This window comes from Mirounga angustirostris, unplaced genomic scaffold (assembly GCF_029215605.1).
Source record: "Mirounga angustirostris isolate CCGP_5_RB_7025 unplaced genomic scaffold, mMirAng1.0.hap1 SCAF_1, whole genome shotgun sequence".
Classification (NCBI taxonomy): Eukaryota; Metazoa; Chordata; class Mammalia; order Carnivora; family Phocidae; genus Mirounga; species Mirounga angustirostris.
Genome location: NW_026991709.1, coordinates 81,945,519 through 81,968,630, shown reverse-complemented (window position 1 = coordinate 81,968,630; position 23,112 = coordinate 81,945,519). Strand labels below are relative to the sequence as shown.

Below are 23,112 nucleotides of genomic sequence, written 5' to 3'. Positions count from 1 at the left end.
ACTTAAATACACTCTCCTGGGCCACAATCATGCTCAATACTGACAAGGGAAAACTAGAAGAGATCTACATATTTCTCATAGACCAAACTCCCAGGCCTCCTGCTGCTCTCTTGGGCAGTCCATACAAACACTAAGGCAAAGTTGGGACCCCATGAAAGTTATATAACCTATGTAAGGTAGGTCACCCCTAGATTTCCACTTTAATAATAGTAATCTCTTACATTTATGTTTGTAGCACTTTATGGGACAAAGAACAGTATCTTCTTTGATTATTATACCCATTTCATAGCTGATAGACTATAGAGGTAGAAGTTAAGTGAATTGCCCAAGGCCATACAGGTTGTCAGTAATAGAATGGAGATGAGAATCTAGGACTTTGGGCTCTTAGTCTGGAGCTCAACAGTGTTCTGAAACCAAGAAAATCAGCAGGAGTTCAAGGCCACCTTTGGGGGCGTCAACTGAATGAGCACCAAGTGAACCAGACCAAGTTTCGCTCTCTGAAACAAAGCTGAGTTAATTGCTAATCATTTACTCCTTGGCTTATACTTGAGATAAATAAAATTTTTGTGTAATAAAAAATACTTTCTACAGACACTGACCAATTCTCATGAGATTCTTGTAAAACAGAGGTAGCTATTAAGATCCTCAATTTATAATAGAAATAGTCTCAAGCAGGGAGCCAGTTGCCCAACACTCAGCAGTGAGTCAGTGCCAATCCCAAAATAGAGGCTGGGCAAGCGAGCTCGTCTCCCACAATAGCCATAAAAAAACTCCATGGGCCTAAGAGTGTTCTGGAATGAAGTCAGGGTGTGGCCCCAAACACAGCCTGGGCCACACTCTTTTCCTAGCTCTGCCAGCCTTACTCCTCACGTCATTTAGGTCTCTGCTCAGAAGTCACCTCCTCAGAGAGGCCTTCCCTGATGCTGCCCCCAATCTAGTCACTCCCTAACATATTTGCCTCCTATCTTTTTCTTTACAACCTGTCACAACCTGAAATTAACTAGTTTAACAAGTCTCCCCACTACAATGTGAGCTGAGTGAGGGCATGGATTGCACCTTGCTCACCACTGTATCCCTGGGGCTAGAAGAGTGCCTGGAGCCTAGAAGGGACTCAGTAAATATTTGGGGAGAAAATGAATGGGTGAATGAATGAACAAATGAACTTGTCCTTCCTAACCCCTGTGTGTTTGCCTTTGACAGGAATCTGCCCCTCCAAAATTATCAAACACCCTTAGGAGAATCAGACCCAGGAGGCCTGCCTTATGTGCCCTCTACCCCCATAGAGAACTCCCATCACACCCCCAAGTCCAGGGCCTGGAGCTTGGAAAAGACACAGCCACACTGGAACATTCCATTTAGACCTCTGATGCGTGCTAACATGCCCCTGCAGTTCCTAAATGTTACCGACGCAGAATCTTTCACCCAGCCCAACATTACTATGGTTTATCCCCTCCCTGGGCCTCCACACCTGCCTCTGAAACCCCTGCCTCCTATACCTCTAATCCCAGTCACAGGCCCGTAGACCAACACCCACCCCACCATCCCCACTATCTCATTCCTAGGCTAGCTCCACCCATGCTGCCCCCTGCTCTGTTCTTCCTCTAATCCCCTCACCATCCCATTTATCCCTGAAACTAACTCTGCATCAGTGAGACATTCAGCATTGGAATAGCTCTAACATTGGTTAAATGAGCTAAATTCTATTTAAGAATATAAATGTTGGGGCACCTGGGTGGCTCAGTCGGTTAAGTGTCCAACTCTTTTTTTTTTTTTAAGATTTTATTTATTTATTTGACAGAGAGAGAGATAGCGTAAGCAGGAATACAAGCAAGGGGAGTGGGAGAGGGAGAAGCAGGCTCCCTGCCAAGCAGGGAACCCGACATGGGACTCAATCCCAGGACCCCGGGATCATGACCCGAGATGAAGTCAGACCCTCAACAACTGAGCCACCCAGGCACCCTAAGTGTCCAACTCTTGATTTCAGCTCAGCTCATGATCTCAGGGTTGTGAGATCGAGCCCCACATTGGGCTCTGTGCTGAACGTGGAGCCTGCTTGGGATTCTCTCCCTCCCTCTCCCTCTGCCTCTCCCCACCCCCAAAAAGAAAGAATATAAATGTTGATGTATATACAATTGGTTAAATTTTTTTTAAATTAGTAATCATGTGCTGCTTGATGAATACTATCATTCAGAAGAGATTATTTGGATATAAACACAATGTGGATGGTCAATGTAAAAAAGTAGAGTCAGCAGATGCAGTAGATGCAGGGGTGACCTAGCATGGGATGACAACACTTCTGATGGTCCCCAGGCACCAAAACCTTTCACCCACCATTTCCTAACAAAAAGAAGGACATAAACATTTGGCTCAGCCTCATTTCTGACCTCAAGGTGCTCCCTAAGCCTTACGAGATCCCAACACTGGAGTTCTTTTTTTCTTTCTTTCTTTTCCTTTTTAGAGAGAGAAAGAGACTGTGAGCAGGTTGGAGGAGAGTTTGGGGGAGGGTGGGGCAGAGGGAGAGAGAGAATCCTAAGCAGGCTCCATGCTCAGCGTGTAGCCCAATGTGGGGCTAAATCATACAATTCCGAGATCATGACCTGAGCCAAAATCAAGAGTCTGACACTTAACCGACTGAGCCACTCAGGTGTCCCCCAACACTAGAGTTCTGCCTACATCCCTGGGCTGCAGACACTCCAACCTCAAAGCCAGTGAGTCTCAAAGTATGTCCCTAGACACCTGCATTGGAATTCCTGGGGTGGTTGTTAAGAATGCAGAATCCTGAACCCCACCCACCCCAGACCTGCTGAATCAAAATCCCTGGCAATGGGGCTGGGAATATGAATTTTATTAGACTCCCCCAGCCCCACCCATAATTCTTTGGTAAAGCAATATTTAAGAACCAGTGCCCTAGGGAGAGGTCAACTCACTTCCCAACACAAGCCCCTTTGGTTCACCTTGAAAAGGAGGAGATTGCACAAATTTCCAGGTCTGGGACAGACGTGCCCTTGAAAACCCACCATCCCTGTAGATTCTCCCTTCTACCTTCTGAGTTCCAGCCCTTCTAGAATTCCATGAGGCCTAAGGCTGCCTCCCAAACTGGGGGTGGGGGGAGTCACATAGCCTCAGATGGAAGCTGGCCTCATGCTGGCCTTTTAAGTCTTCCTCTAGATTAGCTGTATAGATGGGGCCCCTGCAACTTATATTCAAGTAACACAGTTCATTAGACTTATGAGTTCTGAAACAGGAAGTGTTGCCACAGCCCTATTAATAATAAACAGTGTGCAATTCTCTTGTTATCTGCTGTTCACATGTGAATCTCACACACCTGGAGGCAAGCCTTCAGAGATGAATTTGGGGGTTCATGGCCATCTCTAGAGACATGACTAACCACATGCTGCCATCTCTACCTGGGGCCTGGAGTCAGCTCCCTGAACCCCCAGCAGCTGGCTGAGTCTTGGCTCCAAACTGGCAGAGGAGCTAGAACCCCAGAGCTGCCCCCACCTGACTCTAAACATCAAGCCTTGACAGAATTGCCTTCTGCCAAACTCCTTGCCCAAGTTCAGCACACCTCAAGGACACTGCACATGGACCCTTTGAAGACCAGAACTCCAGCTATGCTTCTACAGAACTAGTGTCCCTCGCAGCCCCACTGGACCATTGCTGAGGCCTCGGCATGCCATGTAACTCAGCCCATCCAAATGTATAACAGAAAGAAGGGCTTGTTCTATCCTGCAAGATCAAGTAGGATAGAGCATCAATCACAGCAAATGCTTATGGCCAGGATTCAGCAATGATTCAACTACAAAAATATAATAGGCAGTTCTTATTTTGCCTGTCCAACATCATTCCTAATCTTTTTAGTAGGCATACCCAGATTTTCCTTTGGGAAACTATCCCTCCTCCAATATCAGTCTGGGAGGTTTGGAGGGAGCTAGCCCCACCTCCTAGGCCAAGGGTAAGAATAGTCCAAGTCACATATTAATCTCCCATGCCACAGGGAGCAGTTCACGGATGGGCACAGGAAGAAGCCAGTCCAATCAAAGCCAATTCTAGAACTTTCTCTGGAACCTGGGAAAGAGAAGTTCTCTGTTCTAACGGCTGAGCTGGGAGAAATAAAATTTTGGAGCTGCTGGATATTTTCTTGCTTCCATGTGTAAAGACCCTCCCTGAGAGAGAAACCAACACAGAGGAAAGTAGAGACAAGAGACAGAGAAAGAAACTGAGTCCTGATGACATTATGTGAACACAAGGATCGAATGAGACCTGAAATCAATACCCTTGAACTTTTAAATTATGTGAGCAAATAACTTCTTTTTTAAATATGCTTGAACCAGTTTGAACTGAGTATCTGGCATTTGCAATGAGGGGTCCTGACTGACACAATCAGACAAATGGATAATGAATAACAAATGGGTCCAAATGCTAAAGAAGATTGTATTAAAAGTGCCCAGAAAACGAAATGTTAATGTACTCTCAATATTGCCATTCAAGGCTCCTCAGAGTCTGGTCTCTGCACCCCCTACCCCTTCCCCTGATGCAGCTATGCCCAACAACTACAGTTTCCAGCATGTGCCTCTGTTTACCTCAACAACCTTGAGCTAGACAGACTTCTACATAGCCTTTTTTAAGCCTATTTTTAAGTAAACTTTAGGCCCAATGTGGGACTTGAACTCACGACCCCAAGATCAAGAGTCATATGCTCTACCAACTGAGCCAGCCAGGTGCCCCTATTCGGCCTATTTTTAATGAGTCTTCTCCTCTATTAGATTTCTAAGGCTCTGAAAGGCAAGGGGCTGGATTCGATTTCTCTCTCAATTATTTGCTGGCCCACAGTAGACATTTAATATTTGTTGGATGGATGGGTGGATGGATGGGTGGATGGGTGGGTGGGTGGGTGGATGGATGGATAAGTGGATAGAAGGAAGCTACACATGCAGTGCCGTCCTGTACTTGGTCCTGCCAGCCAAGTGGATTTGCCTATTTTACACCACACTCTCCAAACCCACATTTCTCCTCTAACTGCCATGAGAACAAATAACAATGAGCTCCTGGTACAAAGTGTGTGTATAGGGAACTGTATTACCTAGTGATTCTCCAAATTGGAACCTCAGGCCCATGATGTTTACCCTAAGCCCTCCTGACTTAGATCTTACAATACAAAACATGGTAGTTGTTCTTCACCTTAATTTGCTTTGGCACATCTTCCATCTCCTTGCCAGAGATGAAACCTGGCTTCCCCTAACAAAATACCACTTCCCTCTTCAATGAGGTCTGCTCTGATTCTCACTTCCCACTGGGCCATGAGCAGGGTCAGCATTTGTGCTTACATCCACTGCCACAACCTGACCAAGCTGTTGTCCCGGAGCCTCCTTATCACCCCCTTTTTCCAAACATGTTCCATCCCAACCCCCAGGACCCCATGCTGGCTTCCTTATGACTTCCATGTCATTATCCAGAAGTCATGGATCAGCCTCTTCAAGATTTTCTGAGCATTCCCTAGTTCTGACCACTTGGAAACATGTGAACTGGCACTGGCCCCAATCCTCACTCCAAGGTATTCCCAAGTCATAAAGGCTATCCTTATTGTGACAGAGCAAAGGTGATCATCTATGTATTCCAGACTTCTCCCTCCACCAGCTTCCATGGAGGAATCTGGACTGCCAGGCCTGGGCCTTGGGCTTTTGTGACACAGATCCAGAGGGAGAGGGGAGAGGAAGACAGGAGATGCTCCAGCCCGGAATGGAGAGAAGTTTTAAAGCCAAAGGGGTGAAGAAGGACTACCATATATTGGGCTGTACTCAGGGCTGCTCAGATAGGTGCTAGAGTTGGGGCTGAAATCCAGCCCCTGCCACACTCCCTAAGCCTCGTGCCCTAAGGTGGACTATGACAGTCCCCAGAGAAGAGGACATCTATTTCTAATTGATCTTCCCAAAGAGAACTTTTAAAAATTCATAGGATGGTGCCCTAAAAGCTAGCAGTTGGTCCAGGTCAGAGATGTAGATAAGAGAGAACGGAATTTAATAACAGCTGTGGTATGTCTCTCCTTCAAGGTGTTCAAAAAATACAAGTTCAAAACTTGAGTTACTTCAAAATGAATTGTGTTTCTGGGCTTTGCTCCAAAATAGGATGACATGGGTGGGTGAAAGATTTACAAAGTTACTTCACATTTGCTTTCTTTTCCCAATCCTGAAGCTCAGAGTTGGCCCTCAGCAAAATTATGGTTTGGCTTCCAGTTCAGTTTATCTCCTAGTCCCCACAGCCTTGCTTGCCTTCTTCCTCCCCTTCTCACCAGGCAGGGCCTCCCCTCCTTGTAGCTCCTCTGTGGTCTAGCTGCCTCAAGGACTCAGAATGTCACTTGAGATGTCTCCCCATGCCCACTGGCTGGGCCACTGTCTGCAACCACCTGAGGGTCTTCCTAGATTGACAAGGCCTCTACACCACAGCCCAAAAGGTTATTTTAACAGAGATCTCAAATCACTTCCCTGCTTAAAGATTCTACCATGGCTTCTTGCTGCCTATAAGACACATATCATACTCTTCACTCTAGCCCAACAAAACCTTCATGGTCTGACCCTGCCCGTCTCTCAGGCTTATTGGCCCATGCATATCCTTACTCCAACCCTACTCATCTAATTCTCGTTCCCAAGCTTACACTGCATGATACCTTCCCAGATGCATTTCCTTTTGCCTGGAATGCTTCCCCCCCTTTCTTTTCCTCACTTGGTACCTTCTGGCCAATGCCTACTCATCCTTTAAAACTCTGCTCTGGGGATGCCTCGGTGGCTCAGCTGGTTAAGCGACTGCCTTTGGCTCAGGTCATGACCCCAGGGTCCTGGGATCGAGCCCCTTGTCAGGCTCCCTGCTCTGCTGGAAGCCTGCTTCTCCCTCTCCCACTCCCCCTGCTTGTGCTCCCTCTCTTGCTGTGTCTCTCTCTGTCAAATAAATAAATAACAATCTTTAAAAAATAAAAATAAAAATAAAAAAATTTAAAAAATAGGGGAGGGGGTGGGAGGATGGGTTAGTCTGGTGATGGGTATTAAGGAGGGCACGTTCTGCATGGAGCACTGGGTGTTATGCACAAACAATGAATCATGGAACACCACATCTAAAACTAATGATGTAATGTATGGTGATTAACATAACAATAAAAAATTTTAAAAAATTTAAAAAAATAAATAAAACTCTGCTTTGATCTCACCTCTCCAAGGAAGCCCTCTCTGATTGCTTTTTTCCTCCAGTCTGATTTAATGCCCCTTCTGTAAGCAGAACTTCATTGTAGCACTTATCACCCTGTACTGAAACACTGATTTGCCTCTCTTTCCTCTAACTGACTATGATTTTGAAGTCAATAGGAAATCAGAACTCATTAATCTTTGTAAACTCAATGTCTGGTAGAGAGTGGGTTTAGTGAAATTCCATTCATCTATCCATTCATGTATTCTGACCCAGAGCACTGTGATCCCTAACCCCACCTTCCAAGAATTATTCACTGGGCATCTGCCTTTCCCCTAATCCCCCCAACACCAAAATGCCCTTGATACCTACCCCTGACAAGCCTGAGCTTACTCTACATGACACATGATCTCTTGAATGTCAGTGAATTCTTTTTTTAAGATTTTATTTATTTCACACACACACACACACACACACACAGAGCACAAACAGGGGGAGCGGCAGGCAGAGAAGGAAGGAGAAGCAGGCTCCCTGCAGAGCAGGGAGCCCAATGCAGGGCTCGATTCCAGGCCCCTGGGATCAGACCTGAGCTGAAGGCAGACACTTAACCGACTGAGCCACCCAGACATCCTGTGAATGTCAGTGTGAGTTCTTACTTGACCCTGGACCTGATACATCATATGCAAACCTGCTGGTGGGTAAATTTATAGATCCTGGAGTGTCTCCTCAGAAAGAGCTATGATGCAACTTTTGGTTTGATTGTGTTTTAAAGTCATAGCAGTATTAACACTCCTGTAATTACTGTGGCCTTAAAGCTTTCCACAAAAGTTAGATGTAATAAAAGAATGTCTACTCTTACAGCTTGCAGAGGACATGTAGGTTGCTTAAATTATATTTTTTCATAGCAAGGGAGACTTATCTTTATACAAAAATGGCCTCTCTAGGGGCATCTGGCTGGCTGTCGGTAGAGCATGCAACTCTTGATCCCAGGGTCGAAGTTCAAACCCAATATTGGGCCTAGAGCTTACTTTAAAAAAAAAAAAAAAAGGGCTTCTGCAAAAGAACTTAAAGTGGCTCATACTAAAGCCTCAGAGGTATTATAAAATACAAACCAATAACAACAAAAAGTAAGAAGATAAGATCTAAGTAATTAAAGTAGGAGGAGACTATATCACTGAAACCTAGGCTAAGGAAAGCTCATGTACTGAGCCTCCTGACAGCCAGAGCAAAGACAGAAGTACAGTAAGTTAGCTAATAAAAGAAAGTAAACCAGGATTTATTATCCCTCTTTAATGTACATTTACTTTTCCTTTTGTCCAGTGCCTTCCCCTTCTGGGAAATTCTCTCCCAAGTCGCACCCAAATCATGTGGCTCAAATAGAAGCTCTCTACCTTTTTACCAATCTCCCCTTCTTCACTCCCCTCTCCCTACACCCTCTTTGGCCAATCTTGGACTCCTAAACCAAACTGGGCTGATCATTGTGCCCCACCTCCCTGACATAGTAATTGGTCTAGGATTGGGTAATTGAATGGAGCTGGGCCAATTAGAGTCTTTCCTGGGGGCTTTTCAAACCGAAGCTAGCCCCCAGTTTCTCTCTGGAACCAACCAAAGAGAAGTGAGTCTCAGAAATGCCAACAAGCAAACCCCCAACCGTGTGGCAGGAGTCCATCTGAGAAATCCTACCTGAGAAAGAAGCCAAAGGAGGGTGGAAAGAAACACCCTGACTGCATTCAAGGCCCTGGTTCCTCTTCTTCCCACTCTCTGCTGTATCCTGGCCCTTGTTATGAATTGGCTATGTGGCCAAATACCTTCCTCTTTTGCCCAAGCTGATTTGACCTCAGTTTCTATCTCTGGCAACCAAAAGAATGCTGACTAATATAGGAACATTGAGCAACGTGATGGATGGTGAGCTCCAAGGCAGTTTTACCAAAAACATAGATGTTCTGCATATAGGCAGCTCTTCTCATGGACTGCTTGGTGTTTACTATATTAGAATCTACTCTATAAAGGCGTTTTCATAAATGGACATTTCCATATCTGTGTACTTGACATAGGGGTAAAGCTCAGAACTTGAGATGTGAATGATGAAAGTATTTCTCTGTTGTGTTTTAGTTGAGAGCTCTATGGAGCATTATTCAAACCAAGAGAAGAATGGATTTTCTGGTCTTGACTGAAGGATGACCCACATGCCCTGGACACCAGAGGTGGAGATGACAGAGATGAATTTTTATTGTTATTGTTAACTAGGCTCCACACTCAGTGCAGAGCCTAACACGGGGCTTGAACTCACCACCGTGAGATCAAGACCTGAGCCGAGATCAAGAGTTGGATGCTCAACTGACTGAGCCATCCAGGCACCCCCAGAATTGATATTTCATTAAAAATTCTATTGTACTTCTACCCCAGGGCAGCAACTCCTGCCCAGTACCTTCTAATCCTAAAAAAAGGTCTTCAGGAGTCACTATGTAGGCCTAGCACATTTGTGTCCAGTCATGTGAGTAACCTATCAAATCCACAACATTCTGAAGCATTTTGGATTTTTTAACTGCTCCTTCCAATTTTTCCTATGGTGACTACACTTGATCATCCTTCCCTTCTGTAAGGTTGTACAACAGCCTCCCAACTCTGTGAGGACTTCCTGCTCTGACCAGGATGCTACCTAATCAGTGACTGAAACTGCAGGCGGAATATCAAGTTTTTATTGACATCAAATATTTACAGGTTGTCTGCTGAATGCCAGCCATTGCACTGGTGTCAAAGACCCTCTCATAGCTCACACTTTCAGCCAGTTTCTAGACCACGCATGATGGATGATGCCTGCACGCCACACACTCTCATAGGTATACTGGGAGCTACTCAAGATTTGAAGGGAGAAGAGAACTAAAAGTGCAAAAGAATTGTCCTCTTGCCCGTAAGATCTCAGGATCCTTATCTCTGATGCATATGAGACAAGAGTCATGGAATTCTCTAATACTTGCATATTTTTCATGATGCCTTAACTCTTCTTCTGCACCTAATGCAGGTCTGGCACATAGTAACTGCATGTAATAGACTCTTGCCAGTTTTTGGTTGCCCAGCATCTAAAGCCCTTCGTAGGTATGGCAAATTCTTCCTCAGAATGAGATGTAGTGTGTGGAAGAAGCCACTTCCTGATCCAGAAGCTGCAAAGGCCCACCGCACACTTTCCCAGCCTCTGTCACAGCTAAGGCATTGGCATGTGTAACTCAGCCTTGACCAATCAGATAAACTAACTCCAGGCTGGGAATTGGGAGCTGGTGATGCAAAGAAGCAGGGACAGAGGAGAGCCCATTCGGATGGAGGCAGCAGAAGCAGCAGCAGGCTCCAGTTTCCAGGAACTGCAAGGGCAATAGCGCCCGTGGCCAGAACTGTGCTAGCCTTGGCCCCCAGGATCCTGCAGCAGCGGGGGAGTCCTCCCCACATGGGTTCTGGGTGGCTCTGGGCTGTGGTCCTGGCCACTCCCTGGCCTCCCTGGCCCCTGTCTGTTTTCTGAGTTTGGTCTTCTGGGGGATTCTGTGAGTTACCTATATAAATCCAGTTGATTTCTCTTCCTTAGAATGAAGAGATCTGAGTCATTATCCTGTATAAAAAGTTTAGGCAAATAAATTCATAAATGAATCTATTTTATTATGTGTATTTCACAAACTTACTGGGATAAACACAAATCATTAGCTTCACTGTGTTGTATAATGAATGACACTGAACATCAGAAAGGCCAAGCAATTCCTCCAAGATTTACACAGCCAATAAGTAGAAGAGTACAGACTCAAATGCCAGTGACAAGATTTTAAGATGCTATTCTTTCCATTATACCAAGCAGTTGTTGGTTCCTGACCCAATGATGTCCTATGGGTTCTTGAGACCTTATACTTTGAAAGTATACTGTCTCTTCACCTCGAATCCTGACCTGCTTTCTTATTTCTTCTTTAATCCTTTGACCCAGACTGATGTCCTAAGGCATGCTGAGTCTTTGCTGCTATGGGGTCTGTCAGCTCAGCCCCCAGACACAAATTGGCTTGAATGTTTCCATAGTATCCTGCCTGTGTGGGTGTGTGTGTGGGGGGGATACATGCACATAGAGGCAATAATTTTTACATTTTCTCCTCATTTTCAGCTTATGTAGACCATACTTGTGCATGGTGGGGAGACGGAATTAATGGTCTTGCACAGGAAATGTCCCAACAGCCACACTTCTGCCCAATGGAAAGATCTGTTTTCAGTTTTTGGATCCCAATGAGGAAGCTGCTCTTCCTATCAAAGTGAGTTCCTTGGAGGGTAAAATGGAGACATTGTTATCTACTTATTGTTACCTAATTGTTGATATTGTGAAGACTAAACCAAATGAAAAAGAATCCAGCAAGGTTCCTGGCATGCAGTAAGTACTCAAAAAATGTTGACCTTTCCAGATTCCAAACTGCAAAAAATACTTAATATCAAGATGCTTATTACCACATTATTTATGAAAACAAAATATTAGAAGTAGCCTACATTCACAATGAAAGAATGATTTTCATATTATGCAGCTATTAGAAATTGTAGCAAAATAAATAAGTAGGAATTATGAAAACTATGGGGAAAGATTATAATGAAAAAATGCAAAACTGTATGTAAACTATGTTTATAAGTATGTAAAATAGTCCTATGAAACAAGGTAGAAGAATAACACCAAAATGAAAACAAACTTTATCAGAAAGTCCCATAATCCATTACCCCAAAATCTTGCAGTCAGTTGAGCTCTGGCATTTAGAATTGTTTGGATATTGCCGTATCTTGTATATTATATAGCAACTCCAGCACTCATTAATCCAATGCACTAGTATTCCAGCAGCAAATATCTGAATAGTGGCCCTAAGTGGAATAAACAGACTCTAAGTAGCCTCCCCTCAGTTCAGGATAGATGTCTCCATCAGACAAGTGCAGTTCAAGACACAGATTTGTCCACCAAGTAAGTTATAAAAAGCTTTTCAATTATCAACACTTTGGGGATTTTATAATTGAAGATAAGAAATTATAGGCCTATTGGTTCTGCCAAACAAACAATATTAAAAACATAAAATGCGGGAACTGATGCTAGAAGTACAATCACCAGTTTGCTTGAGTTCCCCACAGCGGCGACAGCCACCTTCAGTGCTCTCACCATTAGCCAGATTTCTAATTCAGACCCAGATGGCCCTAACTCATTCTTGTTTTCTTTTACACTTACACTATCACCCACACTTGCTGGCTCCTTTGTAGACACCTTACACTATTATGTAGCAAAAGCAAAGACTTTCTACATATGGTTTAAGAATAGCCTCTCACCCCACTTTCTGCCATACAGTAATTGGTTAATATATAATAATAATATTAATAGATTGGTCCCACAACACCATTCCCATTCCTGACCTGCGCTTGATTTTTGTAGCCAGTGGTCAAAGTCCCCTCATCATGGCCTCAGGGAAACAAACCCAGAGACTGAGGTACAGAAGTACAAGGCAGGAGCCAAGGTCCAGGCAGATTTGGGGCATCAGCAGCAACAAAGTAGCTTGCTGTTGACTCAGCCTCAGTCTGCAAGCTTTTTTCTTCATGTAGGAAGGCCAGTCATGAGGTAGGACTGTGAGAAACCTGATGATCCCTCCCTTCATCACCACCCCTTCCCTCAGCCATCCCTGGGACTCACAACGTGATTGCTCTCAGGGGTCAACATCACTTATGGGGTGTGCCATAGTTGCAGTTTGTTGCTCCCTGACCCCCAAAATGGCAAGAACCACTGGTTTAGATGGAGATCCTTTGGGAGGAGGGGTTCAGCATGCAGGATGCACAACCAGTTCCAAAGACTTTGATTTGGGGACATGTCCAAAGGCATAAGACAAATGGCAGCTCTCTCAGTCTTATAAAAGACACTAGTTCTCTTACAACATTTTAAAAAGCATTATTATGAATGTTAAATCATGCTTCCCTTGATATTCCTGCCATGAGGGACACCTTGCCATTTGGTTGTATGACATTCAATGTGTGTCATGAGCTACTTTTAAAGCTTTATTCTCCTTTGCCCTTTTCTCAGCCTCAACTCTATGTATCTTCCCAACTTCCTCATTCCACTCAAGACTTTTAAATAGGCCCCCAAAGGGAACTACATTGTCTGAGTTACTAATAAAGTCCCTGTTTACAGCCATCATGGTTTCATATGCGGCTAGACAATAGCTGGGCAGCAGGTCCAAAGAACATGTATAAAAGGATGTCAGTGAGGAAGATTCGGGGGGGGGGGTAAATGGAACTGGTAGATTCTCTGATGCACTGGACCACATGAAAGATCATGGTGAGAAGCTGTGAGTGAAAGATAGCCTCAAATTAAGCAAATGGAAAAAAGAATGAATTATTAACTTCAGGAAAGATAAAAAGCTTTACAAGAAAGAAAGTGTAACATTATCACACAACTTGGCTCAACAGGAAACAATGTTTTCATGGACATAATGTAAATTCTTAATACAAATTAAACAAAAAAATGTGATAACATTATATTGAGAGATTGTAAGAAAGGAAAGTGTATGGTAAGGGAGTTAGGTGTAAGTGCTAAGCCCTTATCAGACATATCTGGAAATCAGTAAATGATGTCTAACATTAAGAAATCAGGAAAGAGTAGGATAAGCATATTTTGAAGAAATATAAATATAATACCAGAAGAAACAGCTAAGTGTAAAAATGGTGGCTTCTGATGAGCAAAACTGAAGGGTAGAGGAGGTGAAGAGGAACTTCTGTTTTTCATTATAAGCCTTTAAATAGTATTTTACTCTTCGTTAACTATCTGCATGTAGTACTTTGATAAAAATAAATCTTAATTTTAAAAAATATACGTGAAAATTTGAAAGGCTGTGAAGAGAGAGCTCATAGAAAAAGAACTACAGACAATCCTTAAGCATATGGAAAGATGTTTGAGCTTATTAAAAATAAGAGAAATACAGGGCGCCTGGGTGCTCAGTTGGTTAAGCGTCTGACTCTTGGTTTCAGCTCAGGTCTTGATCTCAGAGTCATGATCTCAGGGTGGTGGGATCAAACCCCATGTTGTGCTCTGCGCTCAGCAGGGAGTCTGCTTGAGATTCTGTCTCTCTCTCTCTCCCTCTGCCTCTCCCCCTCAAATAAATAAATAAATCTTTTTTAAAAAATAAGAGAAATGCAAATTAAAACAAAACAGATACTGTTTCTCATCTGTCAGATTGGGAAAAATCCAAAAGTGGGAAGCCATCCTCTTTTGGCAAGCCTGTGGGGAGTACAAAACAACTGAACCGCTATCAAGGAGAATCTGGCATACCCACTTAAACTGCAGATGCATTTCTCCTTGACCCAGCAAACCCTCTTCTAGAAATGCACCCCCAGATCCTCCTGCATGCATATAAAATGACATGCATAAGGTCATTCATTGTGATATTGTTATATAGCAAAGGATAAGAATCCAAATGTCTGTCAACAGGGGACTGGTTAAATCAATTATGGTTCAATCACTCCATGGAAAATATTTATGTTTTCAATGAATAAAGGAAAAATAACTTACATGATTTAACAGCCAGCTTCCAGGCCCTCCTAAGCAAGGGGGGCTGTGTCGGAAGCCTCTCAGACAGAGCAGACTCTCTGCCTTTGCGAAGTGTGAGCATAAAAGGAACTTGGCTCCCAACCCCTTTCAAAACCTCAGAAACAAAGCACAACAGGTGGTGAGGCAATGTCTGACTTCATGTCAGTCCTAGGTCCAAATCCCACTTGGTCACTCTATTAACTGAGACACTCGGGGCTTTGGTTCCTCATCTACAAATGGGAACGAAATTCCCTACCTCGCAGGGCGGCTGCAGGATAGTGTGTGACACCCATGGCACAGAGCTCTGCTCACAGTAAGTGCTCGATGACAGACGTCATTATTAATAGCGGTACTGGAAAAAAGAATCCTGTCTCCAGGACTGTGTTCATTATAGGAGGAAAGTCATCTTGGAATACCAACGTAAGAATCACAAGTCACTGCTCTGAAGAAAGAAAGGAATTTCCCTCCACGACCAGGCAGTTTTGGAAGTGACTCTTCATCCCCAGGCAGATATGCACACTGTGTGGGAGCCTCCCGCATCTCATTGCCACCACCTCCTCTGGGGGCTGGTAGACACTTTCCCTAAGTATCCCGCATCAGCGTGGTGGGAAGGACCTGGGCCCAAACACCTTCGGTTTAGGATGAGAAACCCAAGGACCAGAGGAACCAGTGATGTACGTGAGAGCACACAGCCAGCGATTCTTCGAGCCACTAACAAAATTGCTCATCGGGTATACCTTTGTGTGACAGCCATTTTCCAGTGATTCAAAACAGAACGAATAAACCTAAGAACGGGTACTCAGGACACTGAGCCAAGTTGACTTTCATTCACTTCTGAAAGTGGTTGTGATCAATGTGAAAGCCATGCTCAAAACTGGTGGGTAAGTAATGTGTTTATCTGTGTCAACCCATCTTTATGCTGTGCCTACCCGTTACCTTTTATATACTTCCTGTGGAATGAAGCCCCAGATTTATTTTTATTTTTATTTTTTTAAGGATTTTATTTATTTGATGGATAGCACAAGCAGGCAGAGAGGCAGGCAGAGGGAGAGGGAGAAGCAGGCTTCCCGCCGAGCAGGGAGCCCGATGCAGGGCTCCATCCCAGGACCCTGGGATCATGACCTGAGCCAAAAGCAGACGCTCAACCAACTGAGCCACCCAGGCACCCCTGAAGCCCCAAATTTAGGGGCAATTTGTATTGCAGTAAAAACAAGGATTTCTAGAATGTGCCCAATCCCTGCTCTGGCAATGATTACATATGTAAAGCTGGGTTTCCATTTCCTCATCTGTAAAAGGGAACATCAGCCACCTTCACCACACTGCTGCAAAAATAAAATCAGATAACGGTGTCTGTCTGGCACAGAGCAGCACTACTTCCCGCCGACCCAGGCGTCCCCTTGCCTTATCTACAGATGGGACCTAATCAATTCCACAACAGTCCACTGACCCTGCTCTTTGAAATCCAAGGAAAAATTTCCCTCTAAGCCTTTCAGAAAAATGAAAAAATAAAATACTTTTCATGATATTTACATAGGTAAATACTTTTTAATTTCCTCAGCCAGAACCAAGAGTTAAGAAGAATCTCATTAAAAAGAATTATAAAAGCATTTCTTTTTCAAGTTCCCCAAATAGCTTCTTCATCTTCCTCTTCATCTTGGGGACTGGTTCCCACCACGCCTACAGTGATCGGGAGAACTCTGGATCCAGCCCTATTCACTGCGTTCCTGATTCTCCCACTTCCCTGTCCCAGCATTTGTTCGTGGTAAACACTCAATAAATGGTTCTAAGCTGAACCAAACAGAATGAGGTGAAGAATTTAACAAAGACATACTGAGCGTCTACTATACCCTAGGCACTGTGTAAGAGCAGTTTCCCTCTCATATTTAATTATCACAACAATCCAGAAAGGTAATCATTGTCCCCACCTTATGCATGACAAAACAGGAAACCAGACCATGCAGTGACTTGCCTTGAGTCCCAATGTCAGGAAGGGCAGGACAGGATGGAGCCCAGGTCTCAGAGTGTGTTATAACTGGGAGCCCCTCACTGCAAAAGCACCTTTGTTATGTTTTCTTTTCCAATCCACTCCCTGTACACAACCAGAAGCCCCTAATTTTCAGCAAGTCATTTGATAACTCCAAACGAGGGGCCACAACCTTTTCTCTACCTCTATTGGTGAAAAAAGACAACATCATGTTTCCAACACACTAATCAGACCAAGGGGAAAAAAATCCCCATGACTTCAGTAATTTTCCATCCTCTGGAACAAAGACACATATACAGAAGATTCACCATAATAAATAAACATTGCTTTTAAATGATACCAATCTCTCTTTTAATATGCCTCCAACCCTAAAATCTAAGGTTTAATAACTTCCTTTCTTGTATCTTGAATAGACACACAAACCCAAATAGATATACAAACCGTACATGCAACAACGGCCACCTACTTAGATTGGGCTCTCACATCGATACCGATTTTCCTTACAACCTGCACCCAATTTGACTGTAATCCTAGGCGTGCTGACCTGAAATAGTTGCTGGCCGCAGCAAGCACCACGCGGTGGCAGGAGAATTCCTGAATGTCCACACACAAGATGACATCAGTCAGAGCATTTTCCACACGGAGGGTGTCCAGGCCATTCTGCAGGATTAAGGAGAGTCCTGTGTCATCGAATTTTACCTTATCCCCATTTAAGATTTCTACCAGGTCTCCCTTCTTCTGGGAGGGCTCATCTGTAGAAGGTGCCAGAGGCCCTTCCAAACTCTTCTCTACCACGTCGCCCATGGTCCAGGCGCCCCTTTGTCCTGCCATCAACATTCAGACTGAAGGAGCGCCCAAGCTTCAGGCAGGTCACATTGCAGAAGCTGAGCGGATTTCCTGTGCAGAGTCCTCCACTTATCACCAGCTGTCACACACACACAACAGGAAGTCTCGTACTTTCTCATCCTGTTACTACAAACGCCAGTAACTTCTATTCTTCTTTCTGTGAGTCAACAAAAGGTTAGAAATTACTTAGAAGGGGTGTGCAGAAAGGGGCTCCAGGAGAGAAGGGGTGGCTTCTCAGAGTCTGCTATTAGTGCTGTGAGGTTATTTTGGTCCATCTCCCCCTCATATCCGTGAGCAGGAAGCCTCTGATTCTGGTTATTACATTTGTACCTCTGGTGCTTTTATAACTGAGGTTGTCGATGATAGGATGGGCAGGAAACATTCTACGATCTTCCCCCTCCCTCTTCTGAGGAGTCTGAGACCCCACGATAAGCCCCCACCCAGTCCCTTGGGAACTTTGGAAAACCCACTTATGGCTGGCCTTCTCATTTATATCAGCACTGCGCATCTTCTGCCTTTGTCTTCCTCCGCTGCTCAGGGGGAAGAAATGTCATGGCAAATATTAATGTTCTCCCCCACAAGAAAGTCTATTGTTTCAGATACGTCTCTGGGGACAGAGGAGAAATGGTCTCCAGAAACTCCATCCCCAGGGGCTTCTCTCTTAGTAGACTAATCAGGGTAGGTCAACACCAGATTACCCTAGCAAGTCTCAACTCAAATTGGCCTGATCTCACTCAGCATCTAGTGGTACACCATGAAGTATCTTCATTACCTCTGCAGGTGTCTGTTAAATAATAGTAACTATCTTTTCCTAAACTCCCACTATATTACAGATTAGAGAAGTTAACTTATTTTAATGTATTTTAATCCTTATAAGAATCCAATGGGGCAGATATGATTTTCCTCATTTTACAGAGAAGGAAACTGAAGCTCTGCTCAAGCAAGTGGCGGGACCCAGATCTGTTTGGCTCCAAAGCCCCTGTTTCCTCCACCACCATCAGGCTACGAGAGCTATAATATCATGTTGGTCCTGACTCCTGCATCTCCCAGAGAGAACCGCAGGGCTTACCTGCCATGGCCACTCCAGTCTACAGTGCCTCACCAAAGTGGCCTCTGCTGTCTCGCTCCTGCTTTCATGCACCATCTAGCAGTGGGGAGCACTCGCTGTGCTACTGATCAACAGGGAGTCCCCATTCTTTCTCTGCCCCTGGTCAGTGGTGACTGAGCCCTCTCCAGGGGTCCCAGTTCTGCCTTAGCTCTTCTTCTCTTCCATGAATGCTTACTCCTAATGTCAGTGTCTATGTTATCTCCCCTCCGCCAGACTTGTTCTGTATCCAGGGCTCTGTTAATCAAGACGTTTCGGCTTCAAGAACAGAATAGCCCATCAAAAGTGGTTTAAGCAATAGAAGTCTCACATTATAAGAAGCCAGAGGTATGGAGTCCCAGGCTAATCCAGACGCTCATCCTTCTGTATCATCAAAGACACAGAATTTTTCCATTTTCCCATTCTGTCACACTCTCCGTGTGATGGAGATGCCCCCTCATGATCCCGTAATAGCTGCCACAGTACCAACCAGTCCAAAAGCAGGAAGAAGGGCAGTCCTTTTCTCCTTCATCTCTTTTTACCAGAAAGAAGATATTTCCTAAAATCTCCATCGGACTTCTCCTAAGTCACTTGACCACCTCAGACCAAGCTCCAGGAAATACAAATGGAATAACATGATTGCCTTGCACAAAACATGATTCATCTACTGGCTTGAGTCCACTTTCCCCAAGAACAAGGATCTGATAGCCAAACAAAATCAGGGCCTGTTAACACAGAGGAGGGGCAAGGGCTGGTGTGTGGTTAGCCTCCTGAGCCCACCACAGGTAACATGCACAAAACTGACTCTTCCCACAGGCCTCGACTGGGAGGAGCTCAGCACTTCCAGCTCTGTGACTCTAACCGCCACATCTGGTAGAACTGAGGACATACATGACCCAATCCCTCTCTCATGGCATCTTGTCACCCAGAACCTCTCAAAGTATACACAACACTGACCATATTCAGCTCCACTCCATCTCCCCCCATTAAAACAAAATGAGAATAAAACTCAACTCTCCATTCACAATGGATCCTGTTCACCAAGTTCCCTTACTATTTTTCATATACCTCCAAGTCCACCTGCCCCATTCCCTTGACATGAGCAGATAACTGTTACCTTCCCCCCACCCCTACATCTTCCTAGTAAGTAGGGATGCACGCACAAACTTGTACCATAGGTGTGATAATGCCTACAATTAGATTTAGTGCAAAGGAAAAAAACACAACCAGTTTGGCATCCACGTCAACCTGGATATGCTCTGAGATTTAGCATGAACTGATAAATATTCTTTATAGCTACAAGCAAAATAACTCTGTTCTATGGAAGTTTTATTTTCCCTATCAAGCAACAAAATGTACAAGGCACTGGCAAAAGCTTTAATACTGAGAAAACTAATTATATCTTACTAGACTAGTTGGCTTTATAATGCTTGAAAGGAATAGATTCTGTCCCCATGCAAATGGGTAGCTTCACTAAAGGGAAATCTCTATTCCTAAAACCACAGGTTGCCCCTTCTGACCCCAGTCACTGTTTTCTCTATCACAACTTACAGTGATAGAAACAAGTCTTAAGTCAGCTACAAAGGAAGAGCCACTGGTCCCTCATGTTAACTTATTACTACTAAAGCTATCATTTATTGAATATCGACTACGTTTCAAGAACTGTGAGAGGCACTTTACGAACTCTGATGCACCTAATCTTCCCATCAATCCAGTGCAGTTAAGTATTATGATCACCATTTTAGACACATGAAGACAGATAAGATCACATAATTGGTATCATGTCCATTTCCCCTCAGCCCATCCTGGAGGTCACCCACAGACAGTTCCTATAAGCACACCAAAAGCATCACTCTGCCTGAGAGCGTTGTCCAGCTATAAGAGCATGTCGGCTCATCAGAAGTGCTCCCAAGAGTGACCTGCAACTGAGAGTCAGGAGTTGGTTGATAAAAACGCTAGCTTCCGGGCGCCTGGGTGGCTCAGTTGGTTAAGCGACTGCCTTCGGCTCAGGTCATGATCCTGGAGTCCCTGGATCGAGTCCCACATCGGGCTCCCTGCTCGGCAGGGAGTCTGCTTTGCCCTCTGACCCTATCCCCTCTCATGTGTTCTCTCTCATTCTCTCTCTCTCAAATAAATAAATAAAATCTTTAAAAACAAAAAACAAAAAAACGCTAGCTTCCTGTCTCTTGGTGGGACAATGCTGAAGCATGTTCTACCCTATCAGAAGACTCTCAGAGGATTGAGCTCTAAGTGCCCACAGTAGTAACCCATTCACCCTCTAAGGGAGGGAAGCCTCTGATGCCATTTGCTTATACTCCAGGGTAAGAAAGGAAAAGCCAAGACTGCCCCCTCCCCGCCCCACCCCGAGAGGATTTGTTTACCAGAATAAAGGTTTCTTTCTCCGGGGGAGGTAGAGAAGGAGGAAGATGAGGAGGAAACAGACCCATGTGCCAGCTGACCTATATAAGTTCTGAGTCTCGGGCGCCTGGGTGGCTCATTGGTTAAGTGACTGCCTTCGGCTCAGGTCATGATCCTAGAGTCCCAGGATCGAGTCCCGCATCGGGCTCCCTGCTCGGCGGGGAGTCTGCTTCTCCCTCTGACCCTCCTCCCTCTCATGCTCTCTGTCTCTCATTCTCTCTGTCTCAAATAAATAAATAAAATCTTAAAAAAAAAAAAGTTCTGAGTCTCATAATTTCAGCATTCATCTCTTATGATGCAACCCCATTGTACACTCAGAATAACATCAGGTTTTCATCGCATTATCTATAGAGATAGGGATGCAGGGAACTGGTAAGAAGATGGTCTGTGCATAATAAATGATCTTTTTTCTGATTCAGAGACTTCGTATTTCCTGTCAGAAAAAAAAAATTGAAACCTATACATATACATTTAACATGCAGTTCATTTTATTTATTTATTTATTTAGGAGGGGAGGGGAGGGGCAGAGGGAAAGGAAGAGAGAGAATCTCAAACAGGCTCCACACTCAGCGCAGAGCCTGACACGGGGCTCCATCTCACAATCGTAAGATCATGCCCTGAGCCAAAATCAAAAGTTGGAAGCTTAGGGTGCCTGGGTGCTCAGTTGGTTGAGCATCTGACTCTTGGTTTTGGATCAGGTCATGATCTCGCCATGGTCAGATTAAGCCCCGAGTGGGGCTCTGCGCTCAGTGCAGAATCTGCAGCAGATTCTCTCTCTCTCTTTCTCTCTCAAATAAATAAATAAAATCTTAAAAAAAAAAGTTGGAAGCTTAACCGAATGAGCCACCCAGGTGCCCCAACATGCAGTTCATTTTAATTTAATTTCTCCAGGATGAGCAGCAACAGGTGTGGAAGGGTAGAACCAGCAGAATGAACAAAGTGCTTCAAGGTCTAAATCCTACCGAAAGAGACCCAGGCTTCATCCTTTCCTGCTGCCTGCAAAATTTATCCTTCAGGATAAATGTCCTTCCTGCCTTCATAAAGCTTCCCCAAATACCTACATTTATTGCAAGCCTTGCCTGTGTACATACTGCACTCTGCTCATGCTCCTATGGATGCACTAAAGCACTGTCTTGTCATTACCTGGCTATTCGTCTGTCTCCCACAGTAGGCTGTGAGCTCAAGTCAAGCCATCTTATATCCCAGAACCTGGCACAAGCCCAGTTACATATGCTTCAGTCAAGAAATAAGGGGCGGACAGACGGATTTCATGGTGGGATGAAAGAATAATCAAAAACGGAAGAAGAGTTCTGCCTTGGTAGCCAGTGGCTCTCTTAGGAGGACTTCCTGCATGGCCAAGGTAATGTGTGAATTCACCTGGGAGGACAAGAAGAATTTATGAGAGAAAAGGGAGAGGGTAAAGGCTTGCCAAGAAAAAGGTGGAATGAACACACCAAAGGTGTAAAAGAACAAGGAGTATTTGGAGAACTACAAACCATTAGGTACAACTGGAAGACAAGGTGTGTGAGCTGGGTAGGGTTGGAAAATGGGGTACAATGGTAAGACACCAGGCCAGAGGGGGCCGCCCCAACCCCTCTCCTGTGGGTCAGGCCGGGGTTCCTGAGACGCTGCACTACGACCCCCATACCCCTGTGAACACGTTGATATGAGCAAGCAGTTCGGAGCATGCGGGCTGCAGGCTTGCAGCCTGGGCACCCCCTCCATGCCCACCGCACCCTGCTTGCTACCGTCTGGGGAGCTGAGGGCAGGTGCCGCTGGCCTGATGCTGCGCGCAGGCTCTGCTCAGCTCTCTGTGCATTAACTCCCAGACAAACATAAGTGGATAGCAACAGAAAATGGTACTGGAACAGTGGGAATCAGCAATTTTGTACAGGAAGCTTTGGGAGATGTTGTTTACTATAGTCTGCCTGAAGTTGGGGCAACATTGGACAAACAAGATGAGTTAGGTGCTTTGGAAAGTGTGAAAGCTGCTAGTGAACTCTATTCTCCTCTATCAGGAGAAGTAATTGAAATTAATGAAGC

The 23,112-nt window shown here is 44.7% G+C and overlaps 1 protein-coding gene across 1 annotated transcript in view; it reads right to left on the bottom strand.

Annotated features, from left to right (window-relative positions):
• Nucleotides 1-17,836, bottom strand: part of KLHL6 (kelch like family member 6) — a 56,168-nt gene extending 38,332 nt beyond the window's left edge. The window contains exon 1 of the mRNA XM_045903293.2: nucleotides 17,266-17,836. Within this exon, the coding sequence (XP_045759249.1) occupies nucleotides 17,266-17,558 (293 nt within the window). The 5' untranslated portion in view covers nucleotides 17,559-17,836. The remainder of the gene's footprint in view (nucleotides 1-17,265) is intronic.
• Nucleotides 17,837-23,112: the final 5,276 nt, after the last annotated feature.